Raw genomic sequence first — 23,409 nt, 5'->3', positions numbered from 1 at the left:
TTAACACCCCCCCCCCCCCGCAGATGCATAAATGTCTTAAAGCTTCACTTTCAAAGAGGCTCCTAAGATCCCCTGGACCTTGTCATGCATGCCTGTCGCTAGGAAGCGTATTTAATGAGCACCAAGAAATGACAACACAAGTCGAGACAGTGTGTGTGAGGCCAGGCCTGCCAGGGAGAAGCTGGAGGGTTAAGCTGCCTCCTGACCGGACCTCCAAGAGCAATTCAGGAAGCCAGTTAAAGGCATCCCCAGCTGCCCCCACATACAAGAGGGAAGAAGCCTACTGACCAAGTTATAATCCAAAACCTTTTGGCTCAGTAACATTTTGGACAGATGACGGCATGAATGACCCACCAGATTTTTCCATCATTTCTGCACTGATGGGCCCATCAATAACCAGCCCTTCGAGCCCATGGGCCAACCGTGAGTACTGTTCCCCTTCTCGCATCAGTGCCTGCGCAAGCCGTCTGGGGTGCCCACCACTATGCCCTTGGAACACGGAGGGAACCGGAGCTGAGAGGTGGCGTGATCACCCAAGGTCACGAGGCGGCTAGGTGGTAAGGCAGGGACTCAAATCAGGCCAACCTTCCTCTTCTGCCGAAATGGCCTGCAGAAGCTTCAGAAACAGCACATTTCTCTAGGGCAGGGAGAGGGGGAGAGATCACAAATAAGTGGGTAGTGTTAGAGGAAACAGGAATCTAAGTGACATTTCCGCCGTTACTGACTTGGACTCTGTCTCTGTAATTGAGTCAAGGGTTTCCAATCAAAGCCTTCCCAAGAGTGAGAGGCACTAAATTAGTATAAGCCCATCTCTGCATACTCTCCAGCCTTCAAGATTCCTCAGACTTCCCTCCATTCCTCCCAAAGGTCAGCCCTCATGAGCGTTCTGTGAACTCCTGCCCTTCTTTCTGCAGGAGACTGGAAGGAACTCCAGGGGAAAGAGGGTCTCTCAATGACCACAATTACTATGCAGATCTGCCCAAGGGACCCTGGGGGCACCCAGGAAACCTGACTGACGTCACCTGAGCCACAGGGTTGCATGTACCCGGCACAGCCACTTAAGTGAACCTTCTAGATAAAACCAAAACATAAGCCTTAAGAGAGAATACATTTTTTTTTTAACTATTTTAGTTAAAAACCTGTCTGAAACATCCCACGACTTCTTTCCTTTCTTGGTGACTCAGGACCTTCAGCATAAACACGGCTCTTGGATGTGATGGAGCAGGCCTCCGTGACAGGCCTGGCCCGTTGTCTCAGGCTGCTCAGCCGCTCGCATTCTTGGGTCAGCGACTACAGGGTCACTCCGGGAGAAGCATGCCTGCCACTGCTCCACAGGGGGGACCAAGAAGCCAGGCAACCAGGTATGCTAGAGCGGCGTGTAAAGGAAGAGCAGACAGGCCCCGAGCGAGAACAGGGCCCACCACGGCACCCTTCCCTGTCGCCCACTCCAGCGTTCACAGAGCCGACCTGCTGCACAAAGGAGAACTTTCCAGAACTGTCACACACAGGAGGCAACACTCCCAGCGACGCCCGCGGGTGGGGCAGAGCTCCCACAGATAGCCCGAGACTCAGGCCGAGTTTCCAAACAGCTCAACCCTATGTAAATAAGGCATTGGTTTTCTTTGACTAGAACCGTCTGCACATGTTTTCCATCATTAGCTGAGACACGAGGAAAAACCTGAGAACACGACTTGTAGAGGATCTCATCCAGGCCCCCGTGTTGGCAATGACTGCCACCAAGGCAGGGGGCCGGGGCCCCAGGGCCCACGCGCACGGCAAGCTCCGCTCACCCTCGGACGGATCACACGTCTCACACGTGTACGCTCTCAGAGTTTTCACGTGAATGGAGATGTGGCTGAGACTCATAAAATATAAATCAATCTAAAATTCCTACTGCTACTAAACTGGTAGGAGCTTTTGTCATTATGTATTCTCTCGATGAACGATATTTAAAAAATACAACCGCTATCATATTTTTGGCATTAAATGCAGTCCTTGTACCAGAGACGGGATGGAAAACCTATGTCTTCCCTTCTGTAACTGAGCTACAATGTCTGAGGTGGACAAAAGCCTAGAAAAGACCATCCACCTCCCTTCACAACGACAGAGCCATCAATATTGTGCTATTTTGCTCTGCTGTCCTAATTTAGGGAACGCGTGGGTCAGCTGGGGCAAGGACAGGAGAAAGACGGGGGGCAAAGGATCTGCCCACCGCGACTGTCCAGGGTCAGCGCCGGCTTTGCTGGGGTCAACCCAGAGGCTCAGCTCTCCCTGCTGCTTCCCACCCCACCGACACCCTCGGTCTGATTCTAAGATCCACAGACAACAACTTCCTGGTGTTGGAAAAGTGGCGTGTGACCCGCTGCTTTACGCACTCTCCTCAGGAAGGCGGAGGATGGAAGCACCCCCTTTCTTAGCTATGCACTGGTCTGAGACCCAGAGAGAAGGGCCCCCGACACACCTGGGGCGAAACAAACTCGGGAAAGTGACGTCACGCACAGTGCGCTGCTCTGAAGACTCCATCAGTGTCTAGAACAGTGCTTGGCCAATGACTAACTTCCACGTGAACCAAAGAGCACAGGAATTCTTAGGAAAACTCAGCACTAACTGGTCTGAACAAGACAGAGGAGCTCATGAAGCTGGTGACCAGAGCAACACTGGCACAGGGGGGACTGGACAGCCCACTGCAGTCATCACAACCCCCTCCAGAGAGGCCTGGTCTGAAAACACCTTCCATCGTTATTCCTGCTTCCATGCTTCTGGGTTGGTACCGAGCCATCCTTCATAACCATGCAAGTTCCTCAGAAGGCTCACTCTTCGCTTTTACTCTGCATTTTGCTGCACGTTGTTGGAAAATATTATAAAGCCATTTAGCAAAAACACTGGACACTGTGTCCTACTCAAAGGAAGAAAGCTTCATAGTAGGACAGCTGTGAATAAAGGAGTGAGGGATCACAGCATCCCCAAGACAACCACACTGCTGCTTTTTTTTTACCTGAAGTACAGTTGCTGCACAATGTTCCATTAGTTTCGGGCGCACCACACAGGGATCCAACACGTCCACACGTGATTCCAGACTCCCCACAAGTGTAACTACCAGCGGCCTTCACACAACCCTGTTACAGGACCGCTATGCTCCCCATGCTGTGCCTTTCACCCCCGTGACTCATTCATTCCGTAACTGGGGGGTGGCTACCGCTTAAGCACTTCTGGGGATGGCTACTTACTTCCTCTTCAGGCATTTCACTCAACGACTGAAGAGCTTAAAGGAAAGGTTCTTCCTCACAATGAATGAAATCTGCTTTCCAGTATGATTCTTTGGTCAAAGGTCCAAACCTTTGGGAAGCCTTTCAAAAAACTCAATGAGGTCTCTTTCCTCTTCCAACTCCTGGAGAACTGCTATGTCAGACTTACCGTGCCCGGATTTCTCTTCACCAGAGAATCGCTCCGAATGGTACTGGACCCCTTACCATCCTGACACCCACCTCCCACATGCCCGACAAATGAACATTCATCTGTAAGTGTGGTGCCCAGAACTTAACAGAATACTCCAGATGTGATCCAACGCAGAGCACACGGGAAAAGATAACTCCCTTCAATTTATGGTAGCATATTTCTGAACCAAACATTAGGACACGAGGGCTAATAAGAACTAAGGTCAACAGAACAGAACACTCAAAATCAGGATGATTTCAACACTCTCGGTCATCCAGAACTACACTTTTTTTTTAAAGATTTTATTTATTTATTCGACAGAGAGAGAGACAGCCAGCGAGAGAGGGAACACAAGCAGGGGGAGTGGGAGAGGAAGAAGCAGGCTCATAGCGGAGGAGCCTGACGTGGGGCTCGATCCCGTAACGCCGGGATCACGCCCTGAGCCGAAGGCAGACGCTTAACCGCTGTGCCACCCAGGCGCCCCCAGAACTACACTTCTAACAGCATTACCCAAGATGCCAACAGTTACTTCAGCACCTGGGTCACGGAGCAAGTGTGTGGTCTTCTAAATGCCTCCTACTCTTTTTTTTCCTTTTAACTCAGCTATATGTGTGACCCCACCTTGGCAAGGATTACAAATGAGTTGCCAGCCATATTTGCATCGCATGTGCGCACATCAGAGATACACGGGCCGATGTCTTGCCCGTGCTACTGGGTTTGCTGCTGCTTCCGCCCCCCCCACGCGCCCCCTGCACAAAGTCACCTTCCTGCACCTGACGCTGGCGGCAACCAGTTCCAAATAATTTCCTGACTTCTTGATCTGAGAGGATAACCTCTAATTCAGTACAGTTACTCAACACTAAACAAATATTAGCCAGTTATTCTCTCAAAACCACCCACCTACCTTGACTGACATCCGAAACTTTGGGGCTAAATTATTGAGTTAAATTACTATATAACTACACTAAAAAGTTTGAAAATTTCAATATGATGTATGTAAAGTGATTAAATATTCATCTAATAAAATATGAGGGATCTACCCAATATTCTTTAAATAAACAGTAGTAGTAGAGAACCTCAGAGACCTTTTATCTGAGAGTAAATTATGGGGTGCATAAATTATGTAATGCTACGCATGTAGTGAATTAACTCCCTCTGAGAATCCAGTCTAGGCTGAACCCCATCTTTCAAAGACTAGAGGAAAAGTTGGGTTTTTTGGGGCTTTTTGTTTTTTTACACAGATTATATGATAGGAACAAGATGTGAATTAATGATTATTTTGAGGACCCGCAGGTGCTTGGAAAAAGGTTATTACAACTGATAGGCAAATCACACATCAATCTCTATTCTTGAAGCAAAGATCCCAAAGAACCTAAAAAAAAAAAAAAAAAAAAACCCAACGCAGATGGCCCATGTCATTTTTCTCTGAGGTATAAAGTTGCATTTCTTTACAAATATTCTCATTTACAAACTTCACAGAATTCAGAATTAAGCTGTCCACTTGGTTCTACTGTAACGTCACTAACATCTAAGAGCCATCCCCAGCTATTAACATCATGTCCGTACCCCAAACCTGAAACCTGGAAAAGAAGGGGAGAAAGGAACTTCAGGGAACCTGGTGATTCTGTTCAACACTGAGGTGGCATTTCCCCCAAACTCTTGAGTTGATGATTCTAGAACACCTTTGGAGAATCCAGAGGACCACCATTCCCTAATACCCCAATGACACAACCCCTCTCCTTTTCTTGGGGAGTACAAAACCAAATGGTAATCATTAATCCTAACTACCCTTTAAATTACAAGTACCACCCCCAAGAGTCATCACACTGTAACTCTCTAGTATTAGGCATCGATTATCATACCCCCAGGGAGCTGGACTTCTGCTGTCTTCCAAACCGTTTACCTCCTCCTTACACCCCGCTCATCCCAGCTGAGTATGGAACACATAATAAAGTCATTATTGTTTATTCAAGTGAACTGAAGGTAATCATTAGTCTTAGAAGATTCTTTATTTTTTTTACTGTGGTAAAATACACATAAAATTCACCATTTTTGTCATTTTTAAGTATGCCATTGAGTGGCATTAAATATATCCACAGTATTGTGTTACCATCACCACCATCCACCTCCAGAATGTTGTCATCTTCCCAAACTGAAACTCTGTCCCCGTTAAACACGAACTCCCCGTTTCCCTCCCCGTTTGCCCAAAAACCACCATCCTACTTTCTTTCTCTATGGATTCGACACCTCGCATAAATGGAATCATACACTATTTGTCCTTTTGTGACTCACACAATTCACCTGGCGAATGTCTGCAAGGTTCATCCGTGTTGCACTGTGTGTCAGAACTGCGTGCCTTTTTTAAGGCTGAATAATATTCCATTACGTGCATACATATTTTTTTAATCTGTTCATCCACTGGTGGACATTTGCGTTGTTTCCACCTGGTGGCTATTGTGAATAACACTGCTATGAACATGGGTATGCAATTAATAGTTTGAGTCTCCGCTTTCAATTCTTTGGGGCACATACCAGTAGAGTGGACTTGCTGGAACATATGGTAATTCTATATTAAATTTTTAGTCCTTACAAGTTTTGACAAATCATTTACATGTTTGTCCCTCTCTACTAGAGAAAAATAAAAGGTTTCCAAAAGGATGGGTCTGGCCCACAACAACAACAAAAATGCAAGCCTTGGTTACCACAGTCCAAGTGGTCCATGAGAGAAATGCTCATGGATAATGTAAATATTTGAAATAAAATTAAGTAAACAAAGAACATCCATCACCCAGCTCACTAAATTCAGCAAACTCAGGCACACACAGGGACTGCAGTCAATGATGCTGTAATCACCAGTGAGCATTTTGGAGTCTCACAAGCTACATATTTGTGGTTCTCATTTCTCACTATGGGCCTTTAAAAATTATTTCAAGTCATCCAAGGATGGCTAATGTTAATAATAGTAATAACTACCACTTGTAGAACATTAGCGTACTGTTTTACAAAGGGTTTTGCACATATATTATGGTTAACAGATCTTCTCCAGTCTGCAACTCCTCCGTACTGCCCAGAAAATGTGTTTCTCCAATGACGAGACTAAAACCCCGTGTGCCTACCTGCGCGGGCAGGTGAGAGCACCTGGACGCCCAGCTCTCAGGCGGGCAGTTACCTCTCTCCATTTTAACCTGAGCTTGGATCCAGAGCAAGGAGGGGCGAGGAGGGTTGGGGGTGGGAGGCCGCTCTGTGGAGTTATCTGACAAGCTACTGAGAGAGTAAACAAAAGCACTCATTTTCTATTAAATGTGAAGGATCTCTCCATCACTAATTGATCCAACTTACAGACAGAGGACTCCAGTAAAATTTCCACGGACGGAAGTGGTCAAGTAGCTGAGGTCAAAACCTCCAGACTGCAATTGTGGCCAAGGGCTTTTATTTCCCTTGTAATTTTCTTTAAGAATAAATGTTAAACCTAAAACATACCCCCTTTTGGAGGCGATCCTGGCAGCTGAAGTGAGTAGGAAGAAAAAGCACCCTGCACTCCCTGATTCAGCAGCCACTCAAACTATGCGCCATTGTCTCGAGGCGGTCACGTGACAGCCCGCCCAGCAATAACATGTCAGCCATCACCTGAAGCCCGGCTCCTTCCAAGCCGTTAAGGCAACAATTACCAGCGTGCATTAACCCTTCCGGCTCACACGTGTCCTCGGTGGCCCGCGCGGCAGCCTCAAGAACAGCCCTCCCTCTGCTGCCAGGCCCCTCTCCAAAGCAGCGCAGGGGACATGGCTCTGACTGGGACAAGGTGCCATCTGGTGAGGGGAGAGGGCTGGGCAGGAAAATCACTGCTGTCCCTTCTGAGCAGAGTCAAGTCTACCTCTCCCAGTACTCGCTGCCTCATAGTTTAAATTAATTACAGCTGAAAATACAGGGTTGCCATCTGGTTTGAAAAAGCAAGGATAAGGGAATAAAATGAAAGGGTTTCTGGTACTAACCTCACTTTAGTCATTGCCAAAGAGCATGCAGACAGCCCAGCGTCCTCCCACAAGAAAGCCCTGGGCCTCACAAACTTGGCAAGCAGGCCCAGGCACAAAAGTGGGCAGGCAGAACGCCTGTCAGAATAAGAGTCCCCGCTGGAGAGGAGAGTTGCAAGGTAAGGGGGCCTGCCAGCCCCCACGCCGCAAGCGAAGTTTCCTGCGGGTCCTGGGATAGGTTAGTAACTCCTGGGAGGGTTTATTTACACAGGGTGTCTTGCCAAAACGTTACATGCATCATTACAGCTCCATTTTGTGCGCAAATAGATCTGCTGTCAGAATTATAGCATACAATTTCCTCTTTCTTTGTTCCTCCATCTTCCATAACATAAGGCTTTTATAAAACTCTAAATAAGGCTAAACAAAACACAGGAGAGGAAGGTTGCTGGAGAAGGGAGCCAGCTCTGACGGAACCACGCATGCAGCTCCGAGGCAGCCTTGCATCTGGCCCCTCAGTGAAGGAATGTCAAAAATCCTCATTCTTCCTCCACTGCAGCCACAACTAGTCTCACTTGTGTTTTGTAGGAAGCAACTTCCTTCTGCCTTCCTCCCACCCGCAGAATCCTAGATGAGAGGCTCTTTTCTGTTAGGACTCAGGCTGCAGAGCACTGCTGACTGTGGGCACTGGAAAGGCAAAGGTGCCACAGCAGTCCTAGCTTTGTCTTGATGGGCTTTCAGTGGGTGCAAAAAACCTGCCAAGTCTGCAGCTTTCTCAATCAACCGCACCCTTGTGTCAGGTGGCCCATTAAGCCAGATTTTCAGCCCAATTTAAATCTCCTGCCCACCATCTGAGTTTTCTCATGACCCAGGTGAGTTCTGCAAACAAAACCTGGATGTATCTGAGTCCAGCTGCTTTCAGAAAGGAATCCCCACTGAGGCACAATGGTGTTGACTAGAATAAACTCTAGCCAACAGGTGACAGTCTTTCATAAACCACAGGTCAGAACGCTAACAGAGAAGGTAAAAGCGGATTATGAAGATAAGCATTTCTGTTCTGGAGAAAAACACATCTTCAACCCAAAAATGATTTGAAAGTTGTCTTCCAAATCCTGCCCTGACAGAATCATTGTCTATAGCAACGGTGTCCATAACATTCAAAATCTCAGGAGTGTAACTTTCGAGTAAATTGTACATCTGTCAAACCACAGGAAACATCTGGTAAAATGGTTAAATAAAAACAGAATTTAAACTTTTGATTTCAGAGCTTACTTATGGTACCCAACAAGAGGCTATTAAAACAAATACTGAAAGCACTCTGGCCATGCACAGTGCTCAGTGATAGTGAAAAAATTTGAGGGGAAGGGAGGGAAAATGCAGACAAGTCAGGAAAGGCAGGCGGTGACCATTCCTCACAGGGCTCTGTCCTGCACACCACCAGGCACAGCTAAGTTCCCTCCCCCTAACCAGGGCTGACTCCTTCCCTGCACACCCACATCCCCCATGCCACCAACAAAGAGGCACTTGGGAAATGCCGGAGAAAATGAACTAATGAAATAATACACAAACAATACGCTTTTCTCCATTCCACAGCAAACACATATTAAGCAGATACAATTATCCTACCATCACAACACAGCAGACGTGTTACAAGGTACTAACCAACACATTTCAGTCCCTCCCAGAACACCTCAGAAGACTCTTCCATTAAAGAAAAGACTGAATTATTCAACCACTTCCAAATTTTAAAAAATCTGTATTTCAAAAAAACAGTAATGTTGAAAAGCCAATGACAAACCAGGAAAACGGTTATTTTTCTAACACATCTGATGAAGGATCCTTGACATGAAAAGTTGTGACACAGTAAGAGAAAGAAGATGAATGCCCTAATTAAAAAAGAGAAAGAGAGTGAGAGAAAGATACAAAGTCACAAAAGAAGAAATCCAAATGGCCAATAAGCATGTGAAAAGATCATTCAGGTTCCCTAGTAGCGGAGTGGGGGAAAAAGGCAAGTTACTACAACGACTCACCTAGGAATCTTGCAAAAATCAAATACATGGTAACAGTCCCCTTTGTGAGGACGCAAGGAGACAGGCACACGCGTAGTTACTAGTGGGAATGTAAAGCAGAGGACTTACTAGAGACCAAGCTGGTAGAGCACACCAAAGTAGAAAAGAGTGCCCTCTGACCCAGAAATCCCACTTCTAGAAAAATGGGAAGTATGACACATGAACAAGGATGGATATACACACATCATCCCAGAAATTTTGCAAATAACAGTAAAACAATTGCAAACAACCCAAATATCTGCATTTGTCAACAAGTTCTTTTGGTTACAAGCAACATAAAACAAGGCTAGCTAGTTGAAGAAAAAAAGGGGGGAATTTACTGGAAAGATACTGTGTTACATTTCTTGGAAATGAAAGAAGAGTTAAACAACCAATCCTGGAAAAGGACAAAAATGAGGCGGCCCCACGACCTCAGCAACAGGAGGACTCCTGTGCTCCTGTGAGCCGTACCCCGAGCAGCTGCCCGGGGCGCACCTTCCCTCTCCCAGCACCGGGGCAAGACGCTTGGCTGGGAGGCACCACAGCCAACAGCTCCGGGTCTTAGCACTCAGTCCCCTTTCCAGGTCCTACACATATACCCGAACCCAGTCACAGTGCCACTGAGGAGTCACTGACATCAAGTCTTAAAAATTCCGAGACTGTTATTAGATACCATACATGCTGCTGAAAATTAGAAGACACCCCCTCCCCCAACAGCACCAATTTTCAGTCAAAAGAATTCACCTGAGCTTCAAATGAATTAATTCTCAGTGAGAAATTGGGGATCTTGTAGCAAAGCACTCTACTGAGGTTTTGTTTGAGTTTTGTAGGTTTGGGAAGAAAAGGAACAGAGAATGTTCCATCTTTGCCATGAATAAGTGAAGGTACCGTTGTTTTGTTTTAAGTAAAACTATTGGAATTATGGGCTAGAAATAGAAATGAGCCTTTGGGGCATTAGTAATAAAAATCTGTGAAAAGGTGAGTTAAGCTATCTTAGAGCAGGCATGAAAAATTTTCATTTGTTCCAAAAATCTCAGCTGTCTTGTGTTCCAGAACCTTTGCCTCCTCTCCCACCATGACTTCTCTCCCTTCCCTCTCCCCGGTTTCTGAGCTCTCGCTTCCCACCACATAACAACCACACACACAGCCTGAATACCACCTCTATGTATCATGTACAGTGCCACCCCTCCCAGGGTTCACAGACAAACCAACTCCCTGCCAAGAGTCCCACTGGTGTCCCAAGAGAGACCTCACAAGGCGCTGACACTTGTCCCTGCCCAGGTCCCCTTTTCTTTAGCCACCAGAACGCCATCACCGCCCACTCCCACAAAATGGGAAAACCTGTTCTACGTTAAATGCAAAGTATGTTGTGCAATTGAATCCTGAATTAAAGAGAAGACGTCTATAAAGGACATTACTGAATGTGAATATATTAGTACATTAGATCATATCATTGTTAAAACATATATACAAGGGAAAGCAAATTTGGCAAAATATTAACAACTGGTGAATCTAGTGACGGTACTCATTGAACTAGTTGTTCAATGTTTCTATAGATCTGAACTTTATCCAAAATAAAAAACTGGGGCAGGGGATGGTTGAGGGAGAGAAGGATGACAGGTCAGATTATCACCAAATATGGATGGTATGTCTACAATGATCTAACCAAGTGTAGACGAAGTGGGATGTCACACAGTCTTACAGAAGAGCCAGCACAGGGATACGGGGAGGAACGATGTGATGGAGAGGACATGCCCTACACATTAAGAAGCCATAGGCAATAAAAATGTTGGTTTCAAATATTAGCCTCAAAATGCAAGTCGTGAGCAGTCTGACAATCCAAACTGCCCGCCCCGAACTGTCAAAGAGCGGCTTCCTAAACTGTGTAGCTCGCCTAAAAGTATGTAATAGCGGGAATTTAAATAAATTCCTTTAAAATTTAACCACAGTTAAGGAATAATTCAATGATCGATAGTTCAAGAAGGCAATCTACTGACAAGTAAGTAGGAAAAGGGAGGTTGGGACGATCACCATAATCCCTAAAGTCACTGTAAAGAACTTGGATTTTATCTCATTATCAAAAAGGGGCCAGAGCCACTACCCCCAATAAACTTTGCCATGTCCTCCAAACAAGCTCTCAAGATTACCTGCTGACTGCGGCACTCTGCAGCCATCAGCCTCTTTCAAGGAGCTCTCCATTTCCCAGCTTTATCCACTTTCACCATTAGCTGCTCTAACTTGCTCTAAAGCTAAAAGCCGAACACAAAACGATGCAGGATCGTTCAAAACCAACACAGAGGGAACTTGGGCTGTTAGGGGTGCCAGCCCGCAGCTATCACACACAAATAAAATAAACACAACGAACCTATTAGAACAGCCAATAAACACTTTGGCTTTGAGAACTTTCTTTTTAGGTAGATTTGAACAAACACCAAAAGTAGTGAACCCTTGGGCATATATTTGTTTGCTTTTCCAGTAGGAACAGATCTACTCCTTGGGTTGATTTCCACCCTGAAGAAATGTCCGGCCATCCCTCGGAACGGAGAGGCACACCCAGCTGTAGTGAATTTCTCATTTCCATATACCTTACGTTATGTACACACTGGCTTCAGAGCACGATGCGTAAGAAGAAATATAAATAGAGCAGTGGGGAAAAAAAACCCACATTTCATTCATACAATAAACTCTGAAGGCTTATTACTCAGAGTCAACAACAGGAAAAGATCGTTTGATCCCAAAACAAGCATCACAAGCAGGGCTAGTGTTTCAGACTATAAGCTGTGCATTTGCCCAGGTACTAGGAATCTGCATGGTCCTGTCTTGGGGGAGCAAGGGAGAGACAGGGAAAGGAAGGCAGTGAAGGCAGTGACGGTGGGGTTCTCTCTGCTCCAGCATGTTCCCTGAACTAAACATCAAGGCTCCAAGGAAAACGCGGACGCATGGTAAGTGGTGCCACACAGGGTTTATTACATATTTGAAAGAAATTCTGCAAAGCTTTCCCAAAGGGAAGAGAGTTTTGACAGTGCTCTCATAGTGACTTGTTCTTCATTCACTTATTTAGCACCTAGCAGGTGTCGGGCACGTGCTGGGTGTTAGTGGGACAGCCATCAGTAAGACTCAGCTCCTGCCCAGCTCCAGACCTGCAGTCTGGGGACAGGGACAGACAGATAAGCACACTATTACAGCAAAGTGTTACCATTTTACAAAAAGAGGTGCTCCTCTCGAAGCAGAAGGAATCACCATTTGCCAAGAGAGGGAGGCAAGAAAAGTGTACCAGGAAGGGGTGAAGCACATGGGCTCATGTCAGCAAGTGGGAGCACATAGGCAGAAGGTCCTGCAGACAGAGGTCTGTTTGGTGTCTTCTGGAGCTGACTGGGAGTCAGAAGATTTGAGAGGAAGAGAGTAAGACTTCAGAAACCTTCTGAAGTGCCTAGACCAGTAAAGAGGGCATTGTCATGGAAATGGGGGTCTAAACTATGGCCACGGCCAGAACAGACATGGAAGATATATAGCAGACGATATTTAGCAGGGCATGCCAATGCGCTCCATACGGGAGATGAAGTGGGAGGAGGGTGGAGGCGATTTCCAGGGCAAGTGGAAAGACAGCTGTCCCATCATAAAGATGGGGGACAGACTTGGGGACAGACAAGAAGAAAGAAGAAGAAGAAAGAAGAAAGAAGAAAGAAGAAAGAAGAAGAAAGAAAGAAGAAAGAAGAAAGAAGAAAGAAGAAGAAGAAGAAGAAGAAGAAGAAGAAGAAGAAGAAGAAGAAAGGAACTACTAAATCAATTCCAGCAGAGCAGCGCTGACCCGAGAAGTACACACAGTACCTCAAACGCAGACGGCTCTACGGGTGTGAAGGGTAGGCCTCGGCTAGAAGTGGTAATCTAAACTAGGAGTTGGCACGTGGCTTCCTTCTAAGTGTCTGTACAGTGACAAGGACGGAGCCCTGCAGAATGGCAATAATGCCAAGTCTTTGAAGGACTGGGCGCTCCACTGAGTGGAGTGGGCACAGAAGTAGGAGGGGAACCAAAGAAAGCAGAAAAGGGGCCCTGGGAACCAAGGGGGAAGAGACTTAAAGGAAAAGGAAGTCTAATAGGATAAGGAATTGCAGGTTTCCTTCTAGATCTGGTGATGAGCAGGTCACCAGTGAATGAGGGGGAGAAGTTGCATTAAAATTGTTGGCACAGGGCACCTGGGCGGCTCAGTCGGTTAAGTGTCTCTTTGATTTCAGCTCAGGTCATGATCTCAGGGTCGTGAGACTGAGCCCCACACTGGTCTTCTCACTCAATGGAGAATCTACTTCTCTCCTTCTCCCTCTGCCCCTCCCCCCACTTGGGCTAGCTTGCTCACTCTCTAAAATAAATAAATAAATCTTTAAAAACATATAAAATTGTTGGGAGATCACAGTACCGAACTGGGAAGTGGAATATCGAAGTAGAGATCATATGCTCTCTAGAAACAGCTCAGGGAGGGGGAGAGAGCTAAGGATGGAAGATGAGAGACATAAGGTCAAGGGAGGACAGGACCTCAGGCTTCTTCAACTTCTCTGGACTCATAGAACTTCCCCAAGAGCCCCAGGCAGGAAAGATGGCATCTAGGAGTCCCAAATTCAGGAATTACACAACCATTTCATTCCAACAGCTGGTACAATAGTGCAGCAGCACCAGAACTTTATGAGTCTGAAAGTTTATAACAGAATTTTGAAACCAAACAAAATGCTCATTTTGTTAGGCAAGTGTGCTCCCTGGAATACTCCTGACGGGTCTCATTAAAAAGGATGAAGGATTCCACAGCTACTTACAGGAACAGTCCCGGGCTGAACGATGTTTCCATACACCGGACTTCTCCAAGCCTGTGATGAGCCACACGCGCGAGCAGACCTGCGAGACTGGGTTCGGTACTCCCCAAACTTAGGCCCGGGGACACATTTCTCCCCAGAGCATCCGTAGGCAAGAGCGTTCTGAGACAATCTACGGGCAATGGTGCCTTGAATCCAGGAGGAGTGGGACTTCAGTGGTCACATGCAGCTGAGGAAATATTCCTAATGAGCTAGAACACTCCATAACCATTCCTTGATGGGTTTAATGCCAGAGACAAATTTAGGGAAGCAAAGAGGTTTCAGGTCTCACACTTGCTTCTACAGTGGCCTGACCTAGTGAGGGCTGGTCTGTTTCCTCCACTTGACCTCCACCCAGTTTCTGGAGCTGGTTTCTATGTGGATCCATCAGTTGCACTTCTTAGATCTCTTCAAGGAAGGGAAGGCAAGAGGAAGGATAATTTTAAGGAGAGCACAGTAGTGAAGTCGGTTTCCTTCTTTTTTTTTTTTTTTTTCTCTTAAGATGTATTTATGGGGGGGGGGCAGAGGGAAAGAATCTCCAGCAGACTCCCCGCTGAGCACGAAGGCTCGACCTCATGCACCTGAGATCATGACCTGAGCAGAAACCAAGAGTCCAGTGCCCAACCACCTGAGCCACCCAGCCGCCCCACATCAGTTTCCTTCTACTCTGCAGTCCATTTTGCCTCTGTCGGAGCTATGAAGGCTTGGATCCAGAATTCTGATCTCTTGTCTGGCAAGGTTTCCAGCTACTGCCAGACTCAGAACACTACTGCAACATTAAGTTCTCTAATTATGCTTTGGAGACAATTTGTGAAGAAATGTCAAAATGGAGGCGGGAGTGGGGAGGGTTGGTTTACCCAGGGATTTAGCAAAGAAGATAGAGACTGGGTACTGGCGCTTATCAAATAAAAACTATGCCAGACACAGAACACTGGGCTTGTAAACTACCTCGCTATGTTCCAGCTGCACGTAGCACAGGCAAATGATGGATTTACGGGCGAGATCCTAGAGGAAAATAAAAGAACCATCAGCACTCACACGCAGGCAATGTTTCTTAGCATTCCTCTTCCTGGTCCTTGGTCCAATCTACTCAAGTGACAGCACTTCTTTCTATACTTGCAGGACAGACTGGCTTTGTATTGCAACAAGAGGTCTGTGTGGTCATAAAGCCACATCAAGATTAATCCTCTAACTATATATAAAAATAGCTGCCACTGCATTCCCAGGCAGAAGCATCTTCAAGACAACAGCACTCCAAAAAGAGCTTCAGAGCTCAGAGATCAGGGTAGGAGGGAGAAACAGCCAAATGCTGTGTTGTCTTGTTTCCTCAACTTTTGAACAAACGCCTCTGACTTACTCGGTAAATAAAAACAGTCCTTTTTTTTTTCAATTTTAATGTGCCATTTTAAAAAGTTACTTTACACATGCTAATGGAAGTTTTCTGATATATCTTGAATGTTCTTTAATTCCTCTCTAGGACAAAAGTCCTCCTTTTTCAAGGTTCTTGTCCCACTTTTATATTCTTGGCGACAAAGATAAGCACCACAGAGGTCCCCAGAGCAGACCCGACACACGATGACAGTCCTGTTTATTCTGCTCCTTTGACTCCTGGCACTCCTGGCATTTCTTTACTCTGTGTGTTATTTGGCCAGAAAAATACCAGTAGCAGGATGGGTATCTCCCTTTCCAGCTTTCTGCAAAGACTCTTAAGGCAGAAGTGATGCCTGCTGGGAAAAGGCTGATGTCAGCTCTTAAGAGCACAGCTCCCTGCTCGGATAAGGAGGTCTTTGTTTTCGGCTGAACTGTGAAAATGAGAAAATGCCTCTAGCCTGACAAACAAGCAACCCACACAACATAGGTCAGGCCTGTGACCTTTATTTAAAGGTACCACACTTCATTAACAAAACACTTGCATGGAACACACAGATGCGCCTTTAACGTCACAGGGGAGCAGGAGCTGCCATAAAAAACCAGCCTCGTTTCCATCCCCGCTCCGGCCAGCCCGGAGCTCCAACGACCGTGTTAGGGGCACCGTCTCACACTAACCGGTTCTTAGAGGATACTCCCCAAATGGGAAACATTATTAAAGACCCAGGCTCCCTTCTCATTTATTTTTTTTTAAGTAAATACACATATTTGCTGTACGTGGAGGGGAGAGATTTTTTTAAAATCCTAATTTAACATTATCTCAGTTTCTGAGTTAGTTTTTATTTAGGATAACTAAAATTAAGACTATAAAATATCCTCCTGAATCCCCCGGACACTTTTGGGGGTACCTATAAGATTGTGTGTAAAAGGACAGAAAAATACAGAATTTCAAGGCTAAAATGTCCCAAGTCTGGATGATGCCAAGAAGGATGTGGGAGAGAAGAGAAAGCGCATAGTTTGAGGGATTCTATTTCAAGAGCATTTGATTTATGAAATCTGGAAAGGAAAAAAAAATGTGTCTCTATATACTTAAACCAAAGTTTAAACTGCTACAGTGTGAATCTGTTAGACTAAAGTTACTATTGGCCTGTGCCACTAACTTAAAATTGGGTTAGAACTTTTAAACAAGAATTAAAACAATTTTTTAAAAAGATTTTTTATTTATTTGAAAGAAAGCAGAGTGAAAGAGAGAACACACGTGAGGGGTGGGGTGCAGAGGGAGAAGCAGACTCCCCGCTGAGCAGGGAGCCCGATGCAGGACCCTGGACATCAAGACCATAACCTGAGCCGAAGGCAGACGCTTAACCAACTGAGCCACCCAGGCACCCCGAAGAACTAAAACACTTTAAAAAGCACTTTCCTGGGCATAAACAAACGAACAGACACACACACACACACACACACACACACACACGCCTGTTTGTTCCTGTAGGGCTCTCCCCGGCACAGACACAGCATTTCAAGCCTCTTCTGGGGAAGCTACCTGGAAGCTCTTGTTCAGCCACCTCTGAAGGGACCCATCACTTCTCGGGTAGGACTTGCCTGGCAGAGCGCTCTTATTACCGACAGCTCCTCCTCACCCTATGCCCGCACCCGGTGACTGCTAAAGTGAAGTCTCCACCTCTCATCTCCAAAGCATCATCAGTAGCGTTTTGAGAGTGCTTAAATAGAAGATTGCCCAAAACTAAAAGGCATGAAGGTCCTTTATCAAATGACTCATAGGGCTGGATACCACTCGATCAGACAGTCTGGGCTTTGATTCCCGGCCCCGTGACCTACTAGCTAGCTCTGTGGCCTTGACCAAGTTCAGAACCTCTCTGGGCTTCAGTTTTACCACCTGTAAGTGAGGGATCATCCCAGTATGTGCACCATGGGGTTGTGAGGCTGGAATGAGATCATGCCCACGAGGTACTCAGCACAGTGCCTGGTACACTAAAGAATCAATCGTCACTACTACGAATAAGCCCCGGTGCAAAGCTCTCGTGAGCCTGCGGACGCTGCGGATCCTGAGCCGTCATTCTCGGTGATGAAGTATGCCTCTCGCTAAGGCTTACGTGGACTTGAACACACCTACAGCGCGCGCTGTCTATAAATACGTGTTACTGTTTACCTTACAAAGTCCCAGCTGCCAGCAGGGTCAACGTACCAAAATAACCCCAACTTTTCAATTTCCTCTGGGTCTAGTTTTAATGTGACATGAGGAATTGCCCTCTTCACTTTCATGGAGTTTGTGGGAGAGTCTCTTGGTAAAGCAAGTCCATATGTATCCAAACTAAAGGTACTATAAAGAGATACAAGAAACACAGAGTCACCAAAGGGAGTGTGATGATGTTGCCAAGCATTTTATACATAGACACCGCAAACTATAGACACCCCAGAACATCTGAGGTACCATTTATACAATCAACTCCATTGTAAAAAATAAACAAAATCCAGAGGAAAACCCCCAAACCCATTTTAGCCAGTAATCAGTAAGGTTTTTATGTTTTGTTTTTGTTTTTTTACTGAGTTTCCTTTATAGGACCAGCACTTAATTTCAAAGCCCGCCTCCGACCTTTTGTCAAGCTGAAAGAATGACTGGTTTTGAGTTTGTCTGTTTCTCTGTCTTTTCTATTCATGCTTATGGAGGAAAGAGTGAAGCAACCAGGACAGAGGGGGGGGGAAGGAGTGAGAATAAGGAGTGTAGGGGAGGAGAAAGCAAAGACCAAAGAAGGAGGAAAGAGGAAAAGGAGGCGCCGAGGAAACAGAGGAGCCCAGAGGCTGCATACGCACTCAAGGAGAAGCAGAACTGGCTACATTAGGCTGGAGAAAAGACTTCAAAAGAACAGCCACAGAAGCAAAGACAACAGCAACGGACACATTTCACACCAGGACAGTATTTCAAAGGAGCGCCACCTGTGAGGACAGGCACTGTTTTCTTTCACTAGCCCTTTCCCCACTCAGTGTGGATTGCAAAGAGCACAAGCCTAGGGACCATGGCTTTGATCCCAGCGTGAGCTGTGAGCTTACGGGTTTTGCCCCAACTCAGGCCAGGGGCAACTACTTTGCAACTGTATAGCACTGATCAGAAGAGGCTGCATCCCCCAGCTGGAAGAGGAGCAGTCTCTTGAAACTGGGTGTAATTCAATTCAACGTAGAAATTATTCAGTCCCTACCATGCACTGGACACTGGATTGGCGAAGTGTCATAAGTATATGATGTCCATATTTAAGATGCATGTGGTCCTGCCTTGGGTAAAATACAGCGCTAGCAAATGATCCTTGGTTTTGGTGTCACACACACAATTCCTCATGTCACATTAAAACCAGACCCAGAGGAGGGGCGCCTGGGTGGCACAGCGGTTAAGCGTCTGCCTTCGGCTCAGGGCGTGATCCCGGCGTTGTGGGATCGAGCCCCACGTCAGGCTCCTCCGCTGTGAGCCTGCTTCTTCCTCTCCCACTCCCCCTGCTTGTGTTCCCTCTCTCGCTGGCTGTCTCTATCTCTGTCGAATAAATAAATAAAATCTTAAAAAAAAAAAAACAAAAAACCTAGACCCAGAGGAAATTGAAAAGTTGGGGTTATTTTGGTACGTTGACTCTGCTGGCTAATCCCAGCTCCACCGCTTTGGACACACGATCCTCTCAGAGCCTCACTTCTACTTCTGTAAGTAACAGAGCTCTTACACACACACACACCCCTACCTGTCTTAAAGGGTCACATTTATTGTGAGGGTCAAGTAAGACAATATCTTTAAAGTGTCTAGCATAGGATGAGCATACAGTTAGCTCTCAATAAATGTTCCCTCCCTCTCACAGGTGACTGACTCAACAGTTCAATGGTAAACCTTCGACACACATAAACCCTACACATACCTTCACACAGACACAAAGTTGAAAACTGCTTCATTTCCAAAAATCACCTTAGACTATACTATTCAGCATAGAACTCTCAGCCAAGCAGGCCAAACTAGGTTGCAAAAACTGAATTTAGCCTGATGTTTTACTCCATCAATTGTCTGCCTTCAAGAGTTTTTTACTGTACGGCAAATACACAAGATACTAGAAAAGCACAAGTTTATCCACTGAAGCATTATCAGGATTGTTAAATGCTGGAAATGACCTAAATGTCCAGACAAAGGGGATTGGTTACCTGAACCCTGGCACATGCATGCCGTGGAATGCTATGCAGCTGTAAACAAGGATAAGGAAGTGGCGTGAAAAGATCTGTATGGTATATGGCTGAATGAAAACACCAGAACTCAAATGAACATACAAAGCATGTTACCTTATGTATAAAAAAAAAAAAAAAAAAGACGGGGAACTGAGAAACCATTCACGTATCTGCTTACTTTAACAAAAAGAAACACAAGAAGGATAATAGCCTACAAGAGGAAGGAGCGAAAGGAAAGAGAGAGGGGAGGGAGTAACACTCCTCACTCCTCCAAGTACTTTTTAATACAGTTTTGACTTTTGGAAGCATGTTAATGTTTTACATATTCAAAAAATACAATGAAATCAACAAAGATGGAAAGAAAATCTACAGCTGAATGCGAAGAGAAATGAATCTATATATTCTGGTTGACAGAACACTGAAAGGGGGGAGGGGAAGTAACTGACTACCAAGTTACAAGTACTTTGTTATACACTCAGCACAGAACAAAAAAAGAACTGCCAACATATCTTGAACTCTTTTTGGTAAGTTTGTTTTTCAAAGTGGTATGGGCACAGAAATTCTGAAAGTATTTTATGTGAACTATAGGAGTGAGTGAACAGTAAGTAAATGTATTGCTGGGAAACAGGGAGATGCAAATATAGAATGGGGGATGGTAAGGAACAATTCTGTGGGATTGGATTAGAATTTGGGGGTATTAATATGAACTCATGATTTTTTAGCTCTTTCCCCTGAAAAGGTGCTATTCAACAGAACCTTCTGTGGGGGTAGAAATATTCTCTATGTGTGCTGTACAATGTGGCAGCCACTAGCCACATGTGGCTGCTGAGCTTGAAATGTGGCTGGTACAACAGAAGAACTGAATTTTAAATTTTATTTCATTTTAAATTTGAATTGCCACACGTAGCTAGTGTCTATGATATTAGACACCTCAAATCTAAAGGCAGTGACGCCATAAAAATACTTGGCAGCCAGATTTTGGCTTCTAAACCCTATTCTCCACTAAAAGGAACCAGGGTCCCCTGGAGAAATGGTTGATTCCATGGCTGGCACAGGTAGGTTACAAGAGGAGGATGATGTTTGCCAGAAAATAAGAAGTGCTTTAAAAAGGGGGCGGGGGCGCATAACTAGGACACAGGAGCCAGCTGACAGAGCTCTTATTCGCCAAATCAGGGACAGCCACAAAACAGCAATCCCTGAGTAAATATGGGTCATGGATAGAGGAAAAGAGAGCTCTTCCTTAGCACTTGAATACCAGGGTCCTGGGGGAAAAGATTACTCACTGACATTTCCATGAGAGGAATCCCAACACCTATGCCCCCATACTTTACTTAATCCACTTTCTTTCTGAGAGACACAGTATCTTTCAACTTCTAAATAAAACCTTCATGTTCTTAACACCTTTCTTAAGAAATAAACAAACAAACACATAATCTCTGAGTCACCATATCAAAAAGAAAGTGAATGAAGAGTTCAGATGACCCAGGCGATACAGGGTTGGAATAAGAGTCCAGGAATTCTCAATTTCCAAGTTCTGGAGAAATCACTAAGGAAACCTCTCTTCTTTCTCTCCCTCCTCCCTGAATTAAGTCAGATGAAATTTAGTCATTGTCTGTAGCTTCCTACTCTGGCTCAGAGACACTCAATCGCTCCTCCTCTCTACTGGAAAGTATCTCAACATGATGAGTACAACGAAATGCAGCCAAGGCTTGCATCTTTGAAACTCTTACGAGCTGTCAAAGCTGTTGTTCAACAACACTCCATGCCCAGAATTATTGTGATTTCTTCAGTGATAAAATAAACAAAACACATTTCCCTTATAAAACATGAACATGTTCTAAGAAGATAAAAAGCAAAAAAATCATTTTGTAATTTCCTTAAAGAGACAAATATACCAGACCACTCTTTTCCAAAGAAATATCAATTTGTAATTGATTATTTAAAAAAAAAAAAACTTCTTAGACACAGCAAATAAAAAGGAGGGAACACACTACAGCTCAAAAAGCAAACACTCCCTCAAATCCAGCAATGCTAAGTACCCTACAACACGAAGAAGAGATGAAGCATCTTTCCAATCCTCCTACAAAATTTGTAATTCCGCTCTTAGAAGATACAAAGAGGAACACTGTTACTGTTACTGAAACAAACTATCATCACAGGAGAACAGTGACAGCACAATGAACAGACTGCACCCTCATCACCCAGAGGTCCAGGCAGTGTGGCCCGGGGACAGGGGGTGGGGGGTGGATACTACTCTTTCTATTTGCCTAAAACTCTGCGTGATGACATCAACTGTGAGATGCCCATGAAATCTAGCAATTCTATTTCTATTATTTACACTTTAAAGTATTCATAGCATAATGCAATTATAACATAGTATGAATTATTTATAGTCATCTGTACTTCAAGGTCATATCTGCAATGACCCAAGGAGTTACAAAATCATTTTCTGTGGGCTATCTATTTGACAGAGAGAGCGAGAGAGAGCACAAGCAGGTGGAGAGGCAGGCAGAAGGAGAGGGAAAAGCAGGTTCCCCACTGAGCAGGGAGCCTGTGTGGGACTCAATCCCAGGACGCTGAGATCATGACCTGAGCTGAAGGCAGATGCTTAACCACTGAGCCACCCCGGTGCCCCTCATTTTCTGTTTTAACATTATAATAATAATACGAATGATGACTTTGGCTGTGTGCTTACTATCTAGATGCCAGGCACTGCACTAGCATATACAGTCATCGTACGAGGAAAGAACTATGATTACTTCCACCGAAAGATAAAGAAGCTGAAATTTGAGCCCCGACATTCTGAGTGAAATTCACACATGCTCAGGCATTAAATTCGCCATAATGGTATTTTTATTTATTTTTTATTATTACTTTTATTTATTTTTATTCTTTATCATTGTTATCAATATCGGAATAAGGGACTTAACAATAATAAAAGTTTTAATAGCTACCACCAATTGAGTACCATACTGCACCAGACTCCCTGCATGTGCTGGTTCTTGTGCGCACGACAGGCCTCACATGAGCTGTTATCACTGCCATTTTACAAAGAAGGATATTGGGCCCAGGTACATTAAGTGACTGTCCAAGTAAGTGGCAGAACTGCGATTCAAACCGAGGCATGTTTGCTCAGAAAATATACTGCTTCAGGGCGACCTCCCCTTTCCTTCCAAAAAAAAAAAGACCAAATGTCTCCTGTTTGGGTTTCAGGAAAGAGGATGGCAGAGGAGAAGAAGAAATTCCTAGTAACAAGAGAATGAACAAATAGTTGAGCGCCCAGAATCTAAATTACAAGCCTCTCCCTATTTGGGAGAGCTCATTGTTTTGCAGTGCCTTGTTGCTGGATTCCTGATTATAGCAAATTCCAGGGCTCCAGACTGCGGGCTCAGCCTCTGACTAACACTACAGTGATTTATTTGAGGATAAATACCTCTGTCAGTATGTCTTATGACTGCACACAACAGTCCAAGCGGGCTGGAATGCACGGAATGCTCAGGGCTGCTGGCGCTGAGGCAGCACAGGGCTGCGGGCTTATCGGCTACC

General features: G+C 45.2%; 1 protein-coding gene across 5 annotated transcripts in view; it reads right to left on the bottom strand.

Annotated features, from left to right (window-relative positions):
* Positions 1 to 23,409, bottom strand: part of VGLL4 (vestigial like family member 4) — a 157,158-nt gene that overhangs the window by 16,730 nt on the left and 117,019 nt on the right. For 2 of the 5 annotated variants that reach the window (XM_040628446.1, XM_040628445.1), the window contains one exon: positions 15,235 to 15,291. The exons of 2 other annotated variants lie outside the window; for them this stretch is intronic. In XM_040628446.1, the coding sequence (XP_040484380.1) occupies positions 15,235 to 15,291 (57 nt within the window). Of the gene's footprint in view, positions 1 to 7,424; positions 7,500 to 15,234; positions 15,292 to 23,409 lie in introns of those variants that run through there. One more of the 5 variants, XM_040628447.1, reaches the window with a different exon arrangement.

This window comes from Ursus maritimus, unplaced genomic scaffold, assembly GCF_017311325.1.
Source record: "Ursus maritimus isolate PB19 unplaced genomic scaffold, ASM1731132v1 scaffold_14, whole genome shotgun sequence".
NCBI lineage: Eukaryota > Metazoa > Chordata > Mammalia > Carnivora > Ursidae > Ursus > Ursus maritimus.
Note: the sequence above shows the minus strand (reverse complement) of the source record. Positions and strands in the feature narration are given on the sequence as shown.